The sequence below is a fragment of the Apis dorsata genome, unplaced genomic scaffold (assembly GCF_000469605.1).
Source record: "Apis dorsata unplaced genomic scaffold, Apis dorsata 1.3 scaffold_963, whole genome shotgun sequence".
Classification (NCBI taxonomy): Eukaryota; Metazoa; Arthropoda; class Insecta; order Hymenoptera; family Apidae; genus Apis; species Apis dorsata.
In genome coordinates, this window is record NW_006264070.1 from 94,581 (window position 1) to 121,525 (window position 26,945).

At 27.6% G+C, this 26,945-nt stretch overlaps 1 protein-coding gene across 3 annotated transcripts in view; it reads right to left on the minus strand.

Moving 5' to 3' along the window:
* LOC102670591 (protein doublesex-like) overlaps positions 1–26,945 on the minus strand; it is a 92,066-nt gene that overhangs the window by 39,996 nt on the left and 25,125 nt on the right. For 2 of the 3 annotated variants that reach the window (XM_006623863.2, XM_031514292.1), the window contains exon 4: positions 17,711–17,854. In XM_006623863.2, coding sequence (XP_006623926.1) covers positions 17,711–17,854 — 144 coding nt within the window. Of the gene's footprint in view, positions 1–16,820; positions 17,459–17,710; positions 17,855–26,945 lie in introns of those variants that run through there. The other variant, XM_006623864.2, reaches the window with a different exon arrangement.

The window sequence follows — 26,945 nt, forward strand, 5'->3', positions numbered from 1 at the left end:
AAAGTAGAGCAAGTAGACCATACTTGAAAATTACTTGTCATAGTTGATCTTTTAGGTCTTCGATAATCTTCTCGAGAATGTTGCACATTTCATATTCTCGAGATGTTTCAGAAGATAAAATCGTCGCATACCGATCATTTATCTCTGAATGCCTCGTTTTTCATACAGTTATTCCTAATCGAAAAAATCATCGACATCTATCACACAACGCAACCAGCATACTAATGCGAAAGATGGATGGAACGAGTATTATGAGCGACCGCGCAATAGCGCTCTAATTATAACGCAAGTAAAAAGAATCTCGTCTTGATCCTGAGCGAATCTGGTTGTTAATTCAGGCGAGAAAAGTTGGATTTGTAATGGAGTGACGGGATGCAAATTGGCTATGGACTAATCGGAATCAAGGATAGCTAACTCATCGGTGAATCAGCGACGACGATTGAACCAATTTCATTTCTAATTCCAATTTATAAAATACGAAATCATAGCGATTCGACAATATGCTTCTCTGCTATATATATCTCTTTTCCTCCATCGCTGGTTGAGCACGCTTATTAAGCCGGTTATGTGACCGTGAAAATAATCGTCTTGTTAGATAGTCGCCGGTGGTACGGTGTGTAACTATGTACTTAGCGCGGTGAATACAACGTTCTAAAATAGAAACGACGTTTGAACACACGGCTTCCTGACGATTGTCAGTGTATCAAAGTGCAACATTCGCGTGTTGCGAGCCGTAAATGATATTGTGTAGGTGAAAATCCGACCCGCCTCGATGCCTCTGTATTAAGCTATGTACATATTGACCAAGAGTAGTGTTCACGAAGGAAAGTAGCATCTACGTTAGATCTACGTTGAAAATTAAGGCAGATGGCTCGTGAACAGTTATTAGAATTGAGCCAAGAAAATATTATATAGTAATAACGAGTAAATAATTTATGAGAATTATGAATGCGTCTTTTGATATATTCCCTCCTGAACGATTGTTGTTCATAAGAGTGCTATAATGTTAGTGATTATGAGTATAATGATCAAACACAGAAATGTGAACAAGGTATAATAAATCCATACGAGGAATAATTAAATCTAATAATAAAGATGATTTTTTTTATAAATTATATTAGGGGTATATATTATTAGGAGTTTTAGTTGGTGAAAAGATATTTTAATATGTCAAACTTAAAAAAATTTGTATTATTATAGATTTTATTAAATGTTTCTTATGTGGTTTTCATTTATTTTCTTTACATAAAAAAAAAAAATTCTTTGAATAAAATCTTGCAATTCAGAAATTAAAGAACAATTTTCACAATTTTTCTTTATTCATTATTGCAAAAAAAGATTACTAATACAAGTGCAACAAGTATATTTGTATATGTTGCCGAGTTTCAACCAAAATCACAATTCTAATTCATTAAAATCTTATTTTTAAAAGGAATTTAAATGATTTTCAGAAATCATTAAGTATATTTACGTGTTGAAAATAGTCTTTGTTACAAAATTACTTACTAAATAACCTATAAAATACAGTAAACTGTATTAATAAGGTTACTACATCTTATATTCATTTATAAACACGTTCTAAGAAATTGATAAGAGCATAATATTGATAAGAAATTAATATTAGATATAGTGTTATTACTATTTGTAAATATGATCTATGCCAAAATCAGTTCAATACATGTGAAGAATATTTAAAACTGATTTTAATCCTCTATATAGCTAAACATTAATAATTACGAAGTTAAAAATTATCAATAAATAGATTTATATAGAAGTAATAAGTTTGTTGATACAAAATGTGAAAAGTAAAAAATATATATTAACAAAATTTTAAAAATAATAAATCATTCGATTAATTATTTTTATTTTTGATAAAATTTTTAAAAATGTATAACTTGTAATTTAAATCTTATTAATTCTCTAATATTAAATTAATTCATTATGCAAAGGGGCCTTGATAATACGCACTTCACGATATTAATAATACTAACACTAATGTGAACGCAGCATTAAGAAAATGTAGGTGCTGTTGTTCCGCACGTGCACACGCCAGCGGACGTGTGCACTTCCGACCTTTACACGTAACTGAATTGCGAATACATTTTGATTAAAAATGTATTGCGCGTCCGAGCGACTAACAACAAGTTACGATTGCATAGAAATTGCACAAGAATTTCTTGCATGTTAAATACGATAAATAGGTGCAAATATGTGGAATTTGCCAACAAAAATGCTTAGAAGTCAGAAGAATTATTCAGTTAAAACGAGAATAATTTAGAGAAAAAAAAAAATACTGTTATTAAGTTACGACTTAAATTTGCAAAGTATTGAAAAAAAAAAATTATTTTGAAACAAAAATAAAAAAAAAATGTATTGAAAAAAGTATTATCTATATTGCGTTTCTTTTTAAAGTTTACAAATGTATGTAAGAACTTCTATATACGCATGTATAAATATAAATATGAATTGTTCAATATATATTTATTTTTTTAATATAACTATTTTTAATATAAAGTACATTAATGCATTAATTTTTTAATACATTTTTCTTTTCTTTTACACAAATTTTCCTCTTTCCGTTTATATAATTTTCTTATATAATTTTTCAATACATTTAACAAGCATGATTAATAAAGAAGACGACAACACGCTTAATATCTATCTACATAACGTATTTGCATTCGTATATGTGTGTGCTCTGTGCATTTGTACCCGCACAAGTTTACTAGTTGAATAGTATAGTATCAAATTGTCTAATTTTAAAGAGTTGCACATCGATCATAACGATATTATTTATGTACATCTAATCCTAACGAACAGTTATGCTTAGATATTGCGAATAAAATGGACACTGTCTGCGAGTTTTGTCGTTAACCAACGTATCTCGAGTGGCAATAGTAAATTGAATTCATCTCGACACTTTACTTTTATGCATAACATGTACAGAACAGTCGAGAGCCAAGAAATGAAATCCTGTTTTCCAAAGAGAAGCAAATGAAACGTGCTCATATGACATAAATAGATATGGCGAGGAACGATTGAAAGCCGGCCAAGAAGAGACTGAGAAAGACTTATAACGTGAAAACATTGTATATGAAGCTTTTAAAGTGAAGACGTGTCCCTTAGCCATGCATGTAGAATTAGAAACAAATAACGAATGAAGTACATGATAATCAGTTTTCAACGAACAAGTATATTTCCTTTTTATTGCTTTTTCTTGTGAAATTTGAAGAAGAATTTTTAACATTAGCTAGAAGAAGGGAATGCAGTTATATTAAATTCTTTTCTCCGATTTATGTGAAGTGTTATTAAATGATTAATGAAAAGAATCAAATTGAAATCTATAAATTGATAAATTGTTAACATATTTCTTTTATAGAGAAAAATAAATGATTGAAATTAAAAACAATTTGACGAAACAAAATTGTATCTATATGTCTAATATTCACTTGTTTTCACTACTCTTTTCGCATATAATTTAAATCAGATAAAAATACATTATGACAAATATATGTTTTAATATATCTCTTTACTAGTTTTAATACTATTAAAATATAGAAACAATTTAAAAAAAAATTTTAATTTGACTTTCAGTTTTTTTCCATTTCGTTCTCAAAACAGGAAATACAAAATTGATTGAAATTTAAATTGATTGAACGTGTGATCAACCTGTTTCTAAGTTCATGGTAATAAACGTACGTAGTAACTATAGTAAAAAATGAATATTTACAAGTATTAACATATTTGTAATTTAATTCATGCAAATTTGTATCCAATGTACATACAAAATGTTAATATATTCATAAGATATTTCTGTATCAATTCAAAACAAATAGAAAATTTATTTACAAAAATGTCGATTAAAACTTATTTATTAAGTTATAAACAATTTAACTTTACATTAGATGAAGCGAAACAGAAATAGAGCGGTAACAGAGACAGAACGGTCTCGTTCTATTTCCGTCTCGCTTCGTCTAACGCAAACTTCAACTGCTTATAACTTAACAAATAAGCCTCAACCGACCAACCAGTATACCAACTTTTGTATTTGCTTTGGCCTCTAGAATTAACTCTCGAAAGATGTTCCAGGAATATAGTAACATCTTGTATATGTACAATATATTGCTAAGAATAAGTTTATTGGGAAAGAATAATTCTTTTCACCTATTTAATCCAGGATTCTATATATTTTCAAACTTTTTATTTCTAAATTCCCGAATTTATTATTTTATTATTTCTAAATCTATTACTTTATTATTTTTTAACTTCTCTTTTAAAAAAATAAAACGATTTAACGATTATCTAATGTAAAATTTATTATCTAATATAAAATAAACAAATATTTTATATCTCGTTTAAAAAAATATATCCAATAATTTTCTTGAGTACAAATAAATTTCTAAGAACAATCAAAATTCTTCTTTCTCCTGTCGTTGCAATTTTCAATACGACGATTATAAGCGATTATCATTATCCGCGACAATCGTGATAACCGTGATATTTGATGATCGCCGATGAATCGAAAATTCCAAGCCATTTTCCGCTGATTTTCGTTTCACCTCGTCATTGACGGAATTAGATCCACTCGAAATTTTCCGTTTAGACTGTACCGTAGAGATCGAGTTCGCCTATCCGGATTCTCTCGATGTCTTGTACATTAGCCACTGGATTTGTAACTGTTGCACACTGTTGCAAAAGCTCGTGGTTTATTCGCGCACGCATATGTGCGTCACATTAAAAGATGAAAGGAGATAGTTAGACTGATGAAGGCAGCCAACAGACAAGGCTGCATGGATCGCAGACTGGTGGCGTCTAGATTGACGACCCACAGATTCGTTTGTCTTTTTCTGTGTAACCAGACTATATCTGTGTATAAACTACCGTCCATAATTATATCTAGATTCCTCTTCTTTTACCTTGTAATAGGCATACCGGATTCTTCCGCAAATATTACAAAATTGTTGCAAATATAAAATTTGTACAATTTTCTTTCTAATTATACAAGTTAAAAATAGATATTTAATAGTATACTAATAACTTTTTTTCGAAATTTTTTTGCATGGAGTATAGATGTGTAAAAGACACGACAAACCTGAAAAGACATTATATGCCATACAAGACACATGCCATTCGATCAAGATGTTTCTACAGTTATATGTAATTTGTATTTTGATGTTTATATACAACTTGAATTGTAAATTATTCATTTTTTCTTTGATTTTAAAGCTAACGGTTATTTCATGCCTTAGAATTTTATTCATCATAAAATTATTGGTGAAGTCAAGTATTTATTATTCATAATAATTCTCTAACAATTTTCTCTAATTTTCTTCAAATATCTTCTAAAGAACGTTCGACACGATTTTAATTGATGCGAATGATGATGATATTTTATGCATCTAAATAAATTTAAGAACTAATAATTATTATAGCTTGGTTATTATATTTGATGTAAAAAAAATATAAAATAATTTGAAAACTATCAATATATTAATATTATTATAATTAGTATTGCAAAAAACTAGAGAAAATTAATTCTATATTAATTATATTAATATCTATATCTATATAATCTATATATCTATTATTACTATCTCAGAGAAAATAATAATTATAACAATAAATCAGTCAAATTAATAATAAACTAATTATTAGTCAACCGTATAGAAATGGTGTATTAAAATAGCATATATGCATAAAGTGACTTGACAACTTGACACAGTTTCATTTCTGCAATTCATTTTTCACTTAAATAAATATATGTCAATTTTGAACATGTAGATAAATATAAATTACAAATTATCAAACTAACGAATCTAAAAAAATGTATAATATAACTAAATTGATATGATCAATATGTTGAATTTTTTACATATTTAAATTATATGCATGTTAAAGTATATTATACAAAACAGGAAAAAAATATTATTCATTTTTTATTATTTAAATTTTATTTAAGAATTTTCATTATCTAGAAAAAAATTTTTAATTTTCAATTTCACTTTGAAGTTTTACTAGTTTCCAAGACAAAAAAAAAATATGTGAAATTTTAATTGTATTAATATAATCTTAATTTTAAATTTATTGATCATAATTTTTTAATTGATGATAATTTTTAAAGATTAAAATATTCTTCAAAACTAAATAAATTTTAATTCAACCTGAATTCTAATTTCTTCCATTAAGAAACAAAGAATGGTGTATTATATTGTATGCAAATTTTCACCAGATTGATAGTTATTTTAAATAAACTGATTCTCATGTTTAATTATGAAACATTGCGAAAAAAAATTGCAAGAAATGCAGAAAATTTAATAATCATATTGACTATTTTTGCAAGTTCATCCTTTATTATCATTAATTAATTATATACATAAATCAAATATACAATCATTTATCTATGTTGAATATCAAAAAATTCTATGAGAATATTTTTTGTGTATTTTCTATATTTTTTTATAAAAAATCATAGAAAAAATTATGAAACGAGAATATATTTATCGAGCAAATATATCGAAAAAATATGTAAATTTCTAATTCACATATTTACAAAAAAAAGAAGATATATAATATACATTAATAATTAAAGAAAAAAGATATAACTTATATAATTATTTATTTAAAAATGCAAAATATTGATCATATATCTCATTATAATATTCTGAACTTTATTTATTACGAGCTCGTGTTTAAAATAATTTGCAATATCGAAAACAAAATCAATTTTCTATGAATAAATATAGATAAATGTTGTAAGTTTGTACGCATATATCGATAGATATATTCATTCTCACGATGAAGACTGTAAAATGTTCATTATATTATACAACTTTCACGGAAACATTTTTCCTCGTGTTATCGCTTTTAGGATACGGTACTAATTAATTACTAACTTAAAAACCGATATGACGATTAATTAATGCGGGCCAACAAGATATGCATTGGTAAAAATAAAACATCACGCAATTAACGTCCGCTCGAAGGGAGAGGTTATAAGTACCTCGATAAATCATGAAGCGGACACCTGTCGCGTGGTAAACTGGTTTCAGAGCACTGTCCTTTCGCGCCAATGCAAAATTCCAAACGAAATTTCAGCCTTCTGCTGTGCACCATAAGGCAAAAAAAAAAAAAAAGAAAGTAAAGAAAAGAAAGAAAGTTCGTTGCACCGAGGAGAAATTGATATAATGAGGGGTTAAAAAGACACGAAAGATAATTTTTATAATTTCATGAACGAAAGAATTTGTTTGATTAATCACAAAAAAAAATTAATTACAAATTAGAAAAAAAATGAGAGCAATAATTATACGATGCACTTTACCTAACAATTTTAAACAGCATTGACACGATATGAATTTTAACTTGAGGTAAAATCAAAAGACAGAGAGACTGAATCTGAATCTTATCGCTATTAATTTGATGATGCATCTGGACATGTAAGAAAACAGGTAAGAAACTTGTACTTTGGCCATTTATGTACTTATCGAGGCAAAGATTGATCATTAAAAACTTCAGCGGTTCTCCTCTATTTTTATTAATTTCTTTTAGGAAGAATTCCTATTTCTTCTTTACTTATTCTTTCCTTAAATTTTTTTTTATATCTTTCGAATCGATTATTACTATAAAGTTATCACCACGCGAAAATTAATGAAACATTACGAGATAAAACTTTTTAATGCTTTTCATTATTTTTATACATAAATGGATCTTAAAATACTCTGAGAATAATACGATTTTTCAATAGTATATTCAACATTAAATTTATTTTCTTGAAACTCCGTTTGAAAATCTAAAGAGATGCATTGGAATATATTTTTTCGTAAATAGTTCATTGACGATGAAAATTACTCTTGAATAGTCACTTTTAATATATTTGTAAAAATTTTATTCTCAAAGCAGTCGTAATAATATCAATAAGATGTTAGATTAAATATTTGATTCTAATCAACGATCATTCCATATAAAAAAAATATAAGTATCCCCAAAACCAGCTATTATTATTAGTTTCTTTTTTATTATCAGTTTTTTTTTCTTTTTTAAGAACTATTGTGCAAAAATTAGATAAAAAGTCAGCGTTATACTTGAAGACTTCTTCATTAAAAATAACTCTTGTTAGACCCGTCCTCATGAACAAGCTCTCGCTTTTATGCGACTATCATCAAATTCGCTTTATCATAATTTTTATTACTTCCGCACGAGTAACGTATAGGCTAATCATCCAATGTGTGGGGTATTCGAGTGGTCATGGCGAGTTGAAAGAAATTGGACGGGTCAATTAGACATTTATTTTGAAGTAGATTTATAGTAATAGATCAATCTAAAAGATAAAAATCAAAATTAAATTAGTTCATTAATAATTTCTTCTTTTCCAGTTTCTTTTTAATCACACTTTGTATATAGATGATAATTCGATACTTTTAGATAATTTTAAAAAAAATTTTGATAATACTAATTAAATTTTGATATTCGAACTATCCTTCATTTTGATGCTCTCGTAGATCGAGTGATACGTATAATTTAATTTAATCTTCTCTAATATATGCAATTGATAAATTTCTATTTCATTTTACAGTTACTATCGTGGCATTACATTTACATTTCGTGATTAATACGCAGTATATATCAATGCATACAATGAATGACCTTAAATAGACACGAGGCATTATCGTTAATGCACTTGTTCACGTTCAAGAACCGCCATCAGTCATGATCATCTGAAGATTGAGCCTTTGCAGTACCAACGTGTTATTAATTTCTTGTGTTAATGTTAGCTCATACATATAACTTCAAAACGTGTACATATGATTTTATTTCTCAGCCTTGGTGAAGTAATATCTATAATGTATATCAATATTTGTCATGCAAAAATATGCAAACATCTATACCAAGTATTAATTTCTTTTTATTAAAATTTTTAACTCTTCCAAAAATAATAATGAGTTATGTTTTTTTTTTGTATCAGATATTTACTAAAAAATATTAAGACTATAATAAGTTTGATACATTGAAAAATATTTCAAAAATTTCTTACAATTAAAATAAGGAATAATCTTTAAATATTCTTATTTAAAAATATTAATTATGCGTGAAATAAGTCTTTTTAAGTCTTTCTCAGATATATCAAGCTATAATTCTGAAAAAAAAGCAAGCATGAAAGTTAAAACTTAGAAACCCGACCTGCTGGTTTCTCAGTAAAATAATTATATCAGAGATCTAAGTGCAACCAATTTGGCTACATATACTTTGTGCATTTATCAAGAATGCAGAACGTTGCAGGTGCATGTAAAGTTACTGAAAGGAGAAAAAGAGAATTGCATGCGTGCAAGGCCACATATGCATGTTTTTAAAATCGACACGCATGAAACCATGGAGTCTGGCGCTCGATAACAATGTATGTCATAATTAATCGGGATATTTTTATAAGTAAATATATTTTATAATAAGATTTTAGATATTTTCAAATATGGAATAAATATATTTGTAGATCTAATATCTATGTATCTATTTATAATCTATTAAGTTCAGCAAAATATCCAATTGCTCTAATAATAAAAGAAAAGAAAAAGAAAACTTTTCTATTGTAATTAAAAAAATATCTGATGAAAGTTAATTATTATATTGTCATTCAGTTGATTTATTAATTAATTAATTTTATTGGTCATGATTAAAAAATTGTCTGTCGTTCATAACTAATGAATATATTCATATTTACTTTCGGAATAGCCAACGATCATATGTCTTCCCCTAAAAGGAAAGCATCCTTTTTTTTTGTTGATGCGCAACTGCATCGATTAAAAGGCATGCCTTGCACTTTCTGCCATAAAGATTGACAAGCAACATGATAATACAGGAGGAAAAATTTTGAGATGGCTTAAATGGATCTGTCAGGATAATGGAAGAATTATTTAAATAAATGAGACAAACTCTTTAACAGTTTTAATGTGATAAGTGAATTCTGCTTTAAATATTGCATTTAGAGAAATGTGATTGAGTGTTATTAATGAAATTTGGAAATTAGAAAACGTATATTTTAGATAAATTCTTAAAAGATTTTTAAACAATTATCAATCCAATATTAATTATTCTTTTCAAGGAATTTAATTAGATTTCAGAACGAATTGGGAAAGTAAATGTTTAAAGATGGATTGAAAAAATATATTGGAAAATAAAAAAAAAAATAAGATTATAAACATTCTTCTATAAATAAATAATCTTGCTTAAGCTATAATTTCAATTTGTTCTATTTTATATGTAGGATATAAAAAAAGTCTGTATTGAAATCTTTTCATTTCTAATTAAAATGATCAAAATACTTTAATCTTAGGAAGAGATTTACAAGAATTAGAGTTAGATTTTCTCTTCTTAGAATTATTAAACACGAGTTTATATTATTCTATCAATATATTGCGCTGATTAAGATTTCTAATGAGTGAGCATGAGGAAAAGATCTGAACACTGCCTGATTTCCGTGAAAGTAAGCTAAATTAAACGTGTAATTAAATCAATTAGATAGGACATTATAGGTAATTACATAGTTGATTCACGGGAAAAAATTCATCAAAATTTATAATCCGTTTTCTAATTCAGTAGAGCGCAAGTGTATTATTTTTGTCAAGTAAATTTAAATTTACAACTTTAAATTTGTAAGTAGATTTTGAATAATTATGTCGAAAAAAAAAAAACACTTGTGAATTATATGCTTGCAATATTACATTTGATCACGTTAGACAAAAAACAATTTTTACTGTTCATAATTAAGTGGAAAGTTAATTCCCTTCTCTGCTAATTATTTTAAAATTTATAATATATAATTTGATTTATTTTTTCTTAATATATATATATATATGAGCTACATAAAAACAAAACTAAAAATAAATTCCATGAAAGCTATTCAGAATTAAATTAAACAGTATATATTGGTTTTAAAATTTTTTTAAAACATTTTTTTTATCAATCGATGGTTCATATTACGACAAGTTTATTATATCGAAAAACTTTTATGAACAACACTTTGATATTTATAATCGTAATATTATCTTTAAAAATAAATTTAATATATATATTTCTTTTTTAATGACGTGTATTGGAATACTGATACATCGATGAGGTTAACGGATACAATAGAGATTGGCGATTGGCTCGAATGACGTTGATTTTTCTTTCTTTCTTTTCTTTTTTTTTTTTTTTTTCCATCAAGTGAAATTCGAATTCGATATCCAACCTGTTTCATATCAGCATGAGGAAGGAGACGCATAATGAATAAAAAATAACCTTCAGTATTTCCGCCGGCATTTTAAAACGTCGATTCTGATATGCGCTTTTTTTTTATTCCTCATTTATTAATGGCGATTCATCTGGCGATTTCCAGTGATAATTAAGGTATTCAACATGCTGATTGTGCACACCGATACTACATGCTCATTATTAAGTACTCGAAGTTCGTATGGTATATTATTATATATTATATTGACTATAAATGATCAGCAATATATTTCTTTCTTTTTTTTTTTTTTTTGACATCATTAATCTTTATCTGAATTGAATAGATATGAATATACAGTTGGTTGCATACTAATTATATTAATTATTTTATGCATATGATGAAAAAAAAAATAAAACGTATATAATGATAAACATACGTTGTTTTTTTTTCATTTGTGGGAAATGAATCAATACATGAATTCATAGAATCAATTATACAAGTTGGATAAAATAATTTTTTATTATCTATATATTATTACGTTATTATCTATATATATATTACGTGCATAAAATACGTTATATAAGTATTATTTGTAATGTTCGACTAACAAGGTGTGTCTCATCGATTTCAATGAAATTTGACAGGATGATAGGTTTAGGATATTTACAGTAAGCGTAATCAAAATTATAGCCATGACAGTCAACTAGTTTTATAGCATGATCGTACGGAACGCTTCATCTTAACAGCTACTGCCGTGTATATCTTAATATAAACTTTTACAAATTTCTTTTTGTAAGTAAAATATCCATAAATCGAGATTTTTCATATTAGATAATTTTAATCCTGATTTCTAATTAAAATTTAATAATTTTTCTAATAAAATATCCCTCTATCATCACCCTTAATATCCATTTTCACACTATATTATCTACTTATTTTATTATATTTATACAAGTATTATGAGTCATTGGTTTTTATAAGCTTATTTTAATTGTTGCAAAGTAAAATCATTCATTAACAAACAATTAAATCCCACGGCATAAATCCAAGCATAACATTCTCATCTATTAAATATATATACAAGAACATATTTTTCAGAGATAACTATATACGATGCAAAAGAAAAAAGGAAAAAAAGGATATATCATTATAATAATCATTCGATCTTGTGAAGTGTAAATTGGTAATTATTACAAACACCGAATAGACGTCTCTAAGCAAGGGATAACTCCGTATTCTAAACGGCAAATATAAATCAACCTTCACCCAATAATACAATCGCGCGTCCAATTACAACAGATAAACACATCCCAATGCGAGCATAATTCAAATCGGTGAAATACGGTTCCTTCGGACTAGGTTGTACACAGCGTGTCTAACAACACTGTATCCAACAGCGAACAACATATAACCGTAAATCGTTCTACCTGTTCGCCACGAAACCAGCTGGAATGCAACTTTCCACATGGGCTTAAAAGTGTACCGACAACTGGACGAACAGCCTCGATTCTCCCGCCAATCTATTCTGAATCGGTGTTGGCACGCGTGAACACAAGGTCTTCACCGTAATTGCATATCCCCACGAACCACAATTCCAACTAATAGCACCACACCGACAATCCATCTCGAGCTACTGTAGCGGCAACTATATATTTACGGCAAGGTGTATCTGTTCCACGGTTTTTTAACCGCGGTTTCTTTCTTCCAAACGTTTCTTGCATACCTACGCGTCGCGGGAAAAAGAAACTCGCGTGAAAGGTAACGCATCGCTTCCAGTTAGATAATTTATTGCACTCGGGGATACGGTCGTTGTAATGAGAATTTTTTTAACAGCCGTTTATCAAACTCATGTTTTATTCGTTTTAAAATTCGTTGAGGTATAAAGTTTTATTTTACATACGAGTAATGATATCTTCGATCGGGTAATTTTTAATATATAATGTGTAAAATAAAAAATATTCTCGGTTGAAAACTTTAGAATTTAGAATTGAATGGAATTTATTGTTTCTATTGACACGAATAATGGAAAATTAATAATACACGTAAATATAACGTGATGCTAAACATGTTAATTAAATATCTACGTTAAAATTTTAATATGAAATCTCAATTCGTTTCGATATTCTCGTTTCATTGTTGAGAAGATTTTAATTTTAAATGAAATTTTATAGGTTTAAAGAGTAAGCAAAAATAATAAAATTTTTTGATATTCAAGAGTGTTTAAGAAAATTTAACATATAATGTTTTATCATATTTCTTTAAAGAAATACAACAATTGTTTGGATTATAAAAAAATGACATCATGAGATTACAAACAAACTCTTTGAACACAGGCTCGCTGTTAACTGTTTACAAAAGTATCTAATTAGTAATTAGTTATTTGCTTACTTAGAAATTACTACGTAATTAGAAAAGTCTACCATTAATTTACACTGTAAACGAATAAGATTCTCGAATCATTTGCATGTTCCAATATGGTATTACAGCATATAGTACCTACAGCATTTATATAACATTCAAGTATTGAACAGCCGCGAGCAAAAAATTTTCACTTCTAAACTTAGAAAAATGCATGTACCAGCTTTCTCCAATCATTTAAAATTTACATGCGTTGTCAACATTTTTCTCATAACTTTTACTGATCTCTACATTGCACCAGAACGAATAGAAATATTTCGTTTGGTGTTTAATCTAAAGAAAAGCGATAAAAAAAAAATCATAGATCGAGCACTATCGAATAGAACATTCGTTTTGTATCCTAATTATTTATATAATCAATAACTATATGGCACTTACGTGTAATATTCACTAGCTGAGTTCATAAGATAAATAGCGTTAAGAACAGCTGAATCTCATTCGTTGCGCATTATCCTCACATCGTATATCATTCTTGTCTTCTTACTTGTGTAATGAGATGTAATAAGAATTTTACAATTATCCTCGCGATTTAAATAAAAATTGAATATATTATTTGCAACGAGTACGAAATCAATACGTTTGAAAAAATATATAGAATATTAATTTAAAATAATAGCAATTGTATTGATTGTATAAATAAAATAAATTGTCATTAAAAATTAATTATATTTCTATATTTATGTTTACCCATGCTTCTGAAATTTTTATCCGAATAATTCTATAATTGAAATTGTTACTATCTACATTTTATATAAATATATTCTGATAATTAGAATTCTATGCATAAAAATAAACAAATTAACGATAAATAAAAATAATAAATACAACATTTCTTGTAAATCAATAAAAATTACTTTGTCAGAGTTCTATATTTCATAAAATTACTGATAATCACAGTAATCTTAAAACGTACATCGATATATCATTAGTATAACGTATAAACAATCATAAAAAGTAGAAAAATTCTAACCGAGGGAGAACTAACTTGAAACAATAGATATTTGGAATGTAATGATGAAAATCTGCAGGCTATGAATAGAGAGAAAAAAAGAAAACGTGCAAAAACTTTATAAAATATTGCACGGGTTGCGATCGTTTGTCCCACTTTTGTTTCACACTTTCCAAATCAATGGTAATAACAATAATAATCTTGGTAAAATATAGCGGTAATAAAATTGTTTTAAAACGTGTAAAAATTCGTGTAACCAGTGATCACACGAGGCCAACACTGATTGCGCGAAGACAGGCAGCGGTAACAGATGGTCACGGTGGCAGTTAACGCGTTAATGAATAATAAAGTGGCAATTTGGTCGGTTTATTTATATCTCATTCAGAAGAGCTTGTTCGAAAGAGCCGCAGTAATCAGGATGATACGCGCCCCAGGCAACCATAGGCACCGGTGTTATGACGTACAAGATGTAGACCGCAAGCTTAAAGGATTTATAATGATCAAACCGCGTAAATAGTGCTTGAGCAGTAGATAAACTACTTAATTCTATTGTGCCTTCACTTTTTCACGCTTATGTGGCTATTCTATTTTTATAACTTTCATTTCTGCCAGATGGAAATAGTAGATATATCATTTCTGATAATATCATATCTTGTCTTATCTAGAAAATCTTGATTATCAGAATTCATAATAGAAATCCGTTTATATGAAATTAAGAGACGTTTTGATTAAAATAATATAAGTATATATATTATTTTTTAATAAATTTATTCGATAGATGTGACCTTATGTCATGATAATTTAATTAATTGGAAACATTTTTGATTGAATGATTTCCGTTTATGGATTACTATTTTAGGATAATTATTTATAAAAAAAATTGTTAATTAAGCAAATATGTGAATGTTTTTTGTAATTATAATGCCAATTATTAATGCTATATTATAATATTAATATTTTTTTATAATATTATATAACGTGGCAGATGTTTTATCATATTTATCATAATTCTAAAAAAGGAGAAAAACTATTTAGATAAATATATAATCAACCTTGACTTTGAAATTTTCTCATTATAAAGATAAGATATGTGAAAGATTAGTGCTATCTAAAAAAAAACAATTTCATTATATTATTTCATTATACTTATATAGATTAAGAAAAATTTTATTGTACGTGATAATGTGACCAATGATTTCTTGATTGCAAATAGGTACTGACAATTTTGTGCTTTTTTAAGAATTAATAAAATGAAAAATTTTAATTAGGCACAAAAACAATTAAACAAGACTACTTTTTATATTTAAATAACGTTTCGTTGTTGAGTCATCTTTTAAAAAAAATTTATTCATGTGATAAATCTTCATGTTAAAAAATCTCATAAATAATTTCTCATAAATAAGAAAAAGATTTAAAAATTTGAAAATATGTTGTACATACAAGATAATTTTTTCGAGAATGGACTCTAAAAATTGTAATTTGTAAAAAAATTGAAAAAATAAAATCATTGTTGAAAAATGATCAATGACAATGACTACATTACATTTGCATACAAACAAATATAAATGCAGCAATGGAATATTAAGTATTCCAATGGTTTTAAATCCACTAAAGAGAAAATCATCAATAACTACTTATGTACTTACGTTTATTCACGAAAGAAAATAAAACAAAAATATTTAATAGAAGAATAATAACGAAAGTTTGATAATTTACTTTAACTCTTTCGCATTTATAGCATTTACTTTCTATCTGTTCATATATTATAAATATAGACAGGAAATATTATAACTTAAAATATCATTTACGTGATATTATTGACAATATGATAGAATATCTACTTTAAGTGTCTTATCACGTGGAATATTTTATATTTTTAAAAATAAATTTTTTATTTTTACTTTGCGAGAAATGATTAATTATTAGAATAGATACTTTCAAACAAGTATCGCTTTTTATATTGATCTGAATATTAATTAAATATTTTTAATTAATCTCTGCAAATATATATATAATACTTACCTCTATATTCTTTGAATCCCATTTAAATCTTACATTGTTGAATACAATCGGCTGATATACATACGTTTTAATATAGGTACATATCTTCCTGATGATTAAATTCTATCTTCCAATGAAAGTATAATTATAACAAATCTTGACGTGTTGAATAAATGTAATAAATTTTGTGACATTTGACAACCATCACTTATAAGTGATCACTTTCTGCATTTCAATTTTGATTTGATATTATTGTTAAGGATGACGAATACAACGAATTGACATGAACAAATATATACTGGAAGCATAAATCTTATTGTAATGGTTTTAACACCTGTGTCCTCGACTCTAAATTTATTCTCGAGAAACTTAGTGCACCATTGTATTTTATAATGTTTTATCAGAAATAAAATCCGAATAATAGAAATAGTTCTTTGGAATAATATGTAATATAATTTTTGATTTATATACTATCAAAAAAATTTAATTTATTAATGTTCTACAATTTCATCATTTTACTTTAATAAAAGTGCGTGATATATAAAGAAAATTTATTACATATTGTTAAAATATGAATGTTGTTGCCAATTTCGTTGTCCACATGTGCCAACTATTTCACGACAAAGAAATCTATCTTTTAATCATTAAACTATCAAAATTAAATTTACTCTGTCATTTTTCCAACAAAAATATAAGAATAATCGGTTCATCAATAATGAACTTATATTAGAATCTTTCTTCAAAATATTCCGAAAGAATTTAACGAATTTCAAACAATCATTCGTAGAAATTTCATAAATAAAATCAAGTAGGCAATAAATTTATAAACGAAACAATTTTGTTCAAAATAAAATCCCAAATAAAATTCTTCAAACAGAAGATTATTAAAGCTAGAGAATAAAATAGAAATTATTATTATTATTTTTCATATTAGATTTGATCATATTAAATATATAAAAATATAATTTTACATAATTATATATATAATATTAATTAAAAAATTTTTTTACTTTTTATAGAATATTCATTTTATATAATTATATTTTTTTATCGAAAATAAAACAATATTAAAACGTGAAAATAAAATGGAAATATTAATATAAAAAATAGATAAGTATAAAACTGAAAAAAAAATACTTTACCATCAACCATACGTCTCACTACTTCTTCCGGATTAGCCCCTGCATATTTTAAATTGATGTACATCAGTAACAATGCTTCCCAAGGATACTGGAAAAGTTCTACAAGTTTGCTACTGTGCTCCAACAGAATTTCCACATTTTCACCTATAACATAATCAAAATAAATAGTTTTATTAAAATAAAATATATATTCAATCAAGTTCGATTTTATGCAACTATTAACACAATTTTATTAATAAACCATGCATAATTAAAAAGTTTAAGAACTGTTAAGAATGATTGAATCCGTTTAAAAAAATAAAATTTATGATGATAAGGTAATAAAATCTAACGGGTGCCACTAATTAATATATATGAATTATTTACGCAATGAATCTGACATATACTAAAAAATTGATTTCTTTAATGATGCATATATTATATTTCCTTGCGTGATTTATTACACATTACGATGCAAAAATAATATACATAGGTTATGTTCGATTATAGAAATGATATACCTAACCTATATCTAAATGAGCACGTGCTAAATGAATCGTACATCGATTAATATTTTTATTTCGATTAAAAATTATTATATCGAAAGATATCATCTTTAATGATATATTTATTTTTATAAAATAATGTAAACTTTTACGAATCTTCAAAATTTTTACGAAAAATCAAATAATGGTGAAAATAAAACAGAACTCCGAAATCAGCTTACTATTCGCGGCATGCCACGTGGTCTCCGATTCATCCCGAAGTTGCCCGAAAAACGCAGTTCGCGCATGCGCACACGCTCAGAAACCTCGTGGCGCCGTACATATCGATTCGAAACAATCAACAATACATGTTACTCCGGTTGGCGAACCGAAGCCGTTCTGCGTAAGGGGTGGGAAATAGTGGTTCGGTAGGGGATATAATTGTTTCTGTGCAAGAGAAATAAGTGAGCGAACATGAACAAGGACAATAATTCCCCAGCCATTATAACATGATGTATTATATATATTATGGCAGCCAATAGTAGCGCGTCCGCTCACCACAGCTCCGCCTATAAGAGGCATTCTGGGTCGTTTTTAAAAGGCGGAAATAATCCTCCCCTCCTGCCGACCTACGTTACGTTCTCTTTCTCCTTATTCCGTTGCTGTTTCTCCTCCTACATAGCGGACTGCCGCTTTTTCCAAGTGGACCGAATCTACTCCTCCCTCTTTCACGTTGCCATCCCCCTACGTTCTATCGAATAGACACCACGACGCGGGCCGCAGGTGCCGTTCCACCGGGACGCCAATCGTTGGGTCCCTCCTTTTCTATGCGCAGGTGAACCCGGCCAACCACGTGCTCCGTACCCGCGCGTATGCGTGTTTAACTCTTTGGAAGTGGCATGCTGCCTCCGTTAAAGAGCGAGAGAGGAGTGGAGAGCGCAAACATTGGAGTGGGAGAAAATTAAATTCTCCAAGAGAGACACAGGGGGAGAGAGAGCGAGAGGGAGGGAGAGAAAAAGAAAAGAGAGAAAGAGAATCTAATAGAGGGACTGCCCTCTGACCGAAGAAGGTCTCCGACGATATGGAGAAGAAAAGAGAAAGACCGTTCAATGCCGTCCGTCCTTGCTTTCTGTTCGTCCACGATATTGCTATCATTCTTCTCTCTTTTTAATCTTTTTTTTTTCAATCAATCTTTTTTAAATCAATCTCATTTCCTTCTCTCGTTAAGTGTCCTTCTTGTTAATCTTACCTTAGTGATACGAGACTCACAGGTATGTTCTATATTGCTGCTTTCCCTTCGTTTCGCCATAATGTCAATGAGGTGCAACTTACTATACAAAGAAAGACATGTGTGGTTGAAAACTAGTCTTCATTGAAGGAGAAAATACACGGAATTTTTTACTTGGATGAAATGGAAAGTAAAGAATATGGGTATAGGTGTAAGTAATGGAGCACAACCCGTAATTCCTTATAAGCTCATAGCTCGCGACATACTTCTTGTATATTTAGCTGAGACATGAAACTCTAGTCCTGTTTAATCTTGGCTGGTAATAGAAAGAATGTGTAAGAGGAACAGGAATAGATGGTCAAAACAGATAAAGAAATTTAAATGCCTGTGTTCGATATTACTTGTTTGACTGGATCCAAGGAAGATTCTTGCTCAGCGCAGTGGAAATGATGCCCAAGCAAAGAAGAATTTCCAATGTATTTAATCCTAGTATTAGATAGTGGTATAGATTTCATGTATGAAATTTTTCTAAATAATCTGATCACAAGATTATTATTGCTATAAAAAATTTCCTCTATTATAAAGAAAAATTTTTGTCATATACATATATAAAAATGAATCAAAACTATAACGCTATATTTTAATGAACTAAGATTGAATATAAACATGTAACATAATTTATAATTACTCAACAGAATTTATTTATCTATCGTAATATAAGGAAGAACTTGCAAAATGAACTGTAAAGTTATTATTACACGTTGGAAAACACTTTTGAACAAGATCAGATGGCATGCTATGCATGACACGTTCACATTTGAGACGATCGATAAAGTATGTAATACTTTATCGCATGTAATTCGCGAATGGTAAAAGGATGATGATAAATAATGAAAGTTTTTGACACCATTTGAATAATTAAGTTCTACTTGATGAAAACATTAAAGTGAAATAAAATCAATTATCTTGCAAATAGAGAAAGATATTGGCGTATCTATAATATTAACTATATTATTGCTTATTAATTTCTAATGCTTTGAAAAGTTATTGCAATTTGTAACAAATTCAAGAAACAAATCAGTATACATTTTCAAATAACGTTTCAATTTTAATTTTTCTTATTTTATTTTATATAAAGAAAGATAAAATATTTTAAAAACATTAAGTAAATATTTAAAATATATTCTTTCTCAATTTAATTTATTCATCTGCATATAATTTTTTAACTATTTGACTGGATCCAATTTGAAATACTTTAAGATAAACCTACTCCATTTTTCTACTAACATTCATTTAAATTTTTCCAATATTTTTAACTCTTAATATTATTTTTATTCAAAATTGTTTATTCGAAAAATAGTTGAAAGTTATTAATAAGAAATAAATTATTAAAATAACAAAAATTAATCACATTTGAAACAATATTTTTAATAAACATTCTCTTTGATATTATAAGTAGGACTAAAGATATGTTTTTAATATGAGCTTTACGATGCAAGACGATATTTGTGTAGATTGATACAAGCTACAATTGCACTTGAATGTATCCAGCATACAATACGGTAATTTGAACAGAACGATACAAAGTCCGCATAAACTCTTGACATTAGAAATAATTTTTATTATTTTTATATCTATTAAAAATTTTTCAAAAACAAACCCATAAAATTATGAATATGGTATACTTTGTATATGACAATACAATCATTAAATATTTATTCTTACAATAAAGAAATCTGAATTGGAGCAAGGAATCTATGAGAATCTATGAGAAAGAATTTATATATTTATAGAAAAAGTATATTATCATTTTTATTCAATCGTTTTATTTTCCTAACATGAAATTAGTAAAGTAACATGTTGAAACAAATTTATCATAGTAGCTAAATAATCTTAGAATATCATAAGCAATTGATATCGTATAATTTTGATTCACAACTATGTACCAATGAATTAGCATTCATATCTACAGTTTAAAAAGGAAATAAATATAAAGCCAAACCTACATAACGTTCGTATATAATAACCATAAAAGGTTCACAGTTATTTAATCCATCAAGCTATCAAAAACAATTATTACGAATCAAATTATAAATAAACAGATTCATGTTTAAACCAACGAGTGAAACTGTAACAAGGCTTTCTCGATGAAGTCGATACCGAGAACTTGAGGAGCTTTTGTAAGCAGTCTCTATGTCGTAGTGGCGTGAGAAGTTTATAAGATTGTATCCTGTCAATCGTCATCATGTCGTTTAATCATGTTATGAATATTTCACGAGAGCAAAGAAACTAATACTTTATTACTCTAAAACATGTAATTAATCATTTACATTTATTTGCGAACACACAGAGAAATCTTTCGTTCATTAAGGAATACATTTAAAATTAAATTTTTAAGTAGATCTAATGAATAATTGTATAAAATTTTAATAAAAATATCGTCAATTTTGTTTTCTTGATTAGATTTTTTAACTGCCAAAAATTAGAATGTTTTAAACTTTTGGGGGAAAAATGAGAATACGATATGATGAAGAACATAAGTTGTATCATTGTTGGAATTAAACGATTTGATGATTAATGATAAATACTCGAAATATGTTATATAAAATAATATTAAATAAATATTTTATTGACATAAAAAGAATATCTAATCTATTTATCAATATTAGTGCTATAACACAAAAGAAAAAGTTATTTTATGTTATTGTTTCCATAGAAATGAATTTATCATTGCAATACAATTATGAAACAAGCCATTAAACGCTCTTCCATCATAAAAGAAAATTTGCATTTTAGCTATTATTATTACTAAAATAATGTTTCCAATCAAAAATTAAAAATTGTAGGTCTAAAAACATCATATTAAGCATCAACAAAAAACAAAAAGAAAAAGATCTATTAAATTAAATTCGTTATGAGTTGACCATTAAATCGTCAAACAATAATTAACTAACGTAAGTCCTACTTCATACGATATGACGAAACATAGATTACATAACAATTCCATTATACCTAAACTCTGAGATAAATTACTATGCATTTACAATTTCTGCATTCTTTCATAACGATAATAGGCAACAATGATTTTACTAAGATGATGTATAATGTAATTTTTGATTCTGAATTTATTTTAATCATTCTTCTTGTCTGAAGAATATTATAGTACAAATTTTTCATCAAAAATTTGATTATACGCTTCATTCAAGTATCGTAAAAAATAATTACAAACTTTTTATGATATACGGAATTAATAGAATATTTACATACTTTATTTAATCAAATTTTCTGAACTTGAAAAAAACTTTCTTCACGAATTAATTTCTTTTTTCTTTTTCTGCAGATAAAATTTATTATATTAAATCTTGTTATTATAATATTATAGTATATGTATTATTCTTGAACTTTTTTATTCTGGAACATTTTGTATTCGAAAGCTTATATCTGAAGAAGTACAATGAATCTTTCTTCCTTCAATTTAGTTTAAATCTAACTTTAAACTATTAAATCTAACTTAACCTAATTTGAATCAAAAATAATCTAATCTAATCTACCTAAAAAATTGATTCGTCAATAAAGAGACAAAGCAAATATCCAGATGATTGAATTGGAGTTGGATGGAGTACAAACTTGGTAATTGACTTTAATGAGAACATCAAATATATTATATCCCAATTTAAAATAAAATGTTAAAAATTTATCAATCAATCTAACATAATTTTAATAATACATATTATTCAGATTTGTCTACAAAGATACAGAATTTCAATCCATATTCATCCTTTTTTCATCATCATCTCACATCTTTCATATCTGAAGAGCAAGTTGTAACACTCCAAACTATCTTCATTGTGAAGACTTAAGAGCAACTTTCGAGCAAAGTATAAGATATAATATGCTTCCCTGGACATTGTTCCAGTAACGAAAGTCATGTCAAAATCAATAAGCTACAAGTACAATAGCATAACTTTACAAACAGTTGCATTATAAAATTGTATAACTTTACAAACTTCGTAAAAGAGAAGTAGTTGTATAGAAAAATGAAAACTATTACTATTGAATAAATTAACAAAAACTTTAACTTAAAACGTAACATGCATATTGTAACATGTATCATTTTGTAACTGTGTTGAATAACCGATAATACTTTCTGTCGACTTTATGGACGAAACAATTTTATTATCACACTCCAAGCATAAAAGGCGTACACACAGGCATAGATATCTAAAGTGCAATATACACAGCATAAAAGAAACACGCGGATACAATACACGAGGCATGAGAAGAAAAAAAAAAATGAAAGCGAGAATGCACGTAACGATATCCGATAACGAAAACTTTGATATCAGTCCGCGAATTCTCTGAAACTGCTGAATGCAAACCACCTAGTATTACACCAGTTGATAATATTGTTTTCGATTCACGATGTGATACTGTAAAAATATTTCTAGTTGAAACTTCATGAAGAATCGTATCACGAAATATTAATAAAAATTAAATAAAAAGAATAAAGCACATTTATAAAATATATTTAATACATTGACTGTTCTTGTTGCTATCTTGAGCCTTGTATAATCATAAATATATTAAATGGAGTGGATACGATACATTATTAATTAATTTGTTCTATACATTTTGGCACGTATTCAATACTTTAATTAACTTGATTTTTTGCGAATAAATTCACGAATTAATTAATTATTCATTCATTTTTTATCCAATTTTACAACTTGGCAATTCGTATCTATAATGAAAGTTTAATTTATATTAAACGGTGAATATGGTAATTTTAGGTATTTATAATTATTAGTTAATTTAATGTATCAACGTTATATAAGTACAAATTAATAATATGAATGCCATGTGTACAAGTAACGTGTTATGAATATTATATAACAAATACATTAATATTGTACGTAACTACATCGTATGGGCATAGGTAACAAAAGAACAAAAGTTTCGAAAGTCTTAAAGTTTACTGCTTATTTTTAGTCTCTTGCATGCTATTTATACATTTTGATGCTTAAGTTAATTGCATGATTAGGCAATCATCGTAAGAACCAGGGAAAGCAAAGTTAATAACAATTTCACAACCAACACTGTAAGTTGAACTCCATCAGCGATGTTGAATCTCCAAGAGGAGTGCGTAGGATTTTCACGCGGGGCAATTCTAACAGTACAGAATGCGATTATAACATTTTATGAACATGCGTTTGATTGTACGAAATTGGTCGTTAACTCGATATCCCACTAAGTATTCAGCTACAATAAAGATAATAACTGCGACACTACTAGAAATTTCTGACAAATTGTATCACACACTTATCTAACCTATGATACGAACAACTATGTAAATCATATTTAATTCAAGTATTTAATTATATTTGATAAATTTAAATAGATATATATATGAATATGTTAATTATGAGATTATAGCAAACGAATAATCAATTAAAATTTTATAAATAATATGATAAATTTATTTAAATTATAAATTCTTCAAAATTTATGGAAAAATTACGATATATCATATTGTATCATATAATTATACAATATCTAGAAGAAGGAGAAGATTTTTAATTTTTCTAGCAAAAGAATATATTTTTATTATCGTTGATGTATCTCTCATTTCAAAAAGTGTCTGATAAAGTGTATAAATAATTCATCAGGTATCGTGTAGGTGTATATATCGGTAGTAAAAATTTGAGTGGCCATGCACCCTTCGTTCACACCATAATCTCAAGTACTCGATTCAAACACTCTACTTACACATCTCTAACACTCCACACTAAATATTGTGAGAACATCCTTGACAGGAATGATTACTTTTCTTCATAAGAAAATCAAATTTTCGAAATTTATAACATGTAATTTGTAACATGTTAAATAAATAAAGATTTTATACTCGATAACATAAAATTAAATTTAAAAAAAAAAGTCTGAAAATTTGATTCTTTCTTTCCTTTAATTCTCTTTTAATTATAATCATATTTTGCTTGATTATAACACTAATTACACGATACCATGTATCTATATCGACCTAGTTTCCACGTTGTGATTAAAAAAAAACTCGAATTTGACATTTCATTGATATTCAATAAATTATTTGTCCTGGATCTTTCTGTAGAACATTCTGTATTAATTTTGTTCCAGTATAAATTGATTATCCCTCAAAGTTATACACAAGTTCACAAAAGATGATGAAAAAATAAATAAAGGAATAAATAAACTTCAACAAAGACGATCGATAACGAGAGATCGGATTTTACCTGTGCACGTGAATTCACGAATTTCCCCTTGATGATCCCTGACGAGGATCTCGTGTTACATAGGGGAACGCGGAACCCCCTTCTACCTTTCGACCACTGACTCCGCGCATTCGATGGACACACGTCGCGGAGGGATGGTTTGGAAACGAGCTTTGTAGCAATGATACCGTTGTATCACCGCGTAATTGAAACCCAGGATATATGTATGCTAACAAGGGATCGTTTCGATGACAAGAGGACACGTAGCCATACCGAATATCATTGCTTTTATTCGACAAAAGCTTGCACATTTTTACACGATTATCTTCTGAAACGTGTTTTGCAAAAAATTTGTTCTACTTTTTCTTTTTTTTTAAAACGCAAAAGAAAAAGGATATAATAGAACTCCATTTATACGAATCTGTTAGAGAAGAAACATATTTATATATGTAAAATTGTTCAGACAATTTCACGAAATATTCTCTTTAATAATAAATTAGATTGAGAACAATTTTGCAAATGCAATTGTATGATTGTTAATAAATTAATATTTTATACGAAAAAGAAAATATAGATCCAATCACTATATCATAAAAACGTAAACGTAATTTCGTAAATGGAATAACGCTCACATTTCACATAGATAGAGTTTAGTCACTATCACAAATTTCTATCAAAAATATAAATGAAATTTATATAAACAAGATTTCATTGTATATTACAATTTTTAGCTATGATTGATCTAACTTGGATAATAATTCTCAAACTAACTCTTAACAAGAAGGGGTAAGATTTGAGCTAGCGAACTTTGAGTTCCTAAAAACTTTTTCAAAATTCACTTCAACCGATTTAATATCGTTTTAACGAGAAGGAGAACGGATCGAAGAAAAATTGCAGACGTTTCGTCTACGCGATCCCGCGCTGCACAGAGGCTCCATGCTTGACATTTTACGTCTGTTTCAATAAAAACGATATAACCGAAACCCTTTGCAACAGTTCTTCTCCGCCTATAAAAATAGTCAACGTGAAATCGCAATAAGTTCCAGCGGAAAGAGCCGAATGAAGGAACGGTCGTGAACGAGGCAGGTTTTACGAGACACGACATTTCGGAAGCAGTAAAATCCTATCCTGTCAAACGTTCGCATAAAATCCTTACTCGCTTCGACCATTGCTCGCAAACAAACGAACGTATTCCTCTTTCCTTTTAAGAAGTTGCTCATGATATATGTAATAATACGCATAATATGTAAATGCGTATAAAATAATCGAAACAAATCCTTTATTGAATAGCCATGCGA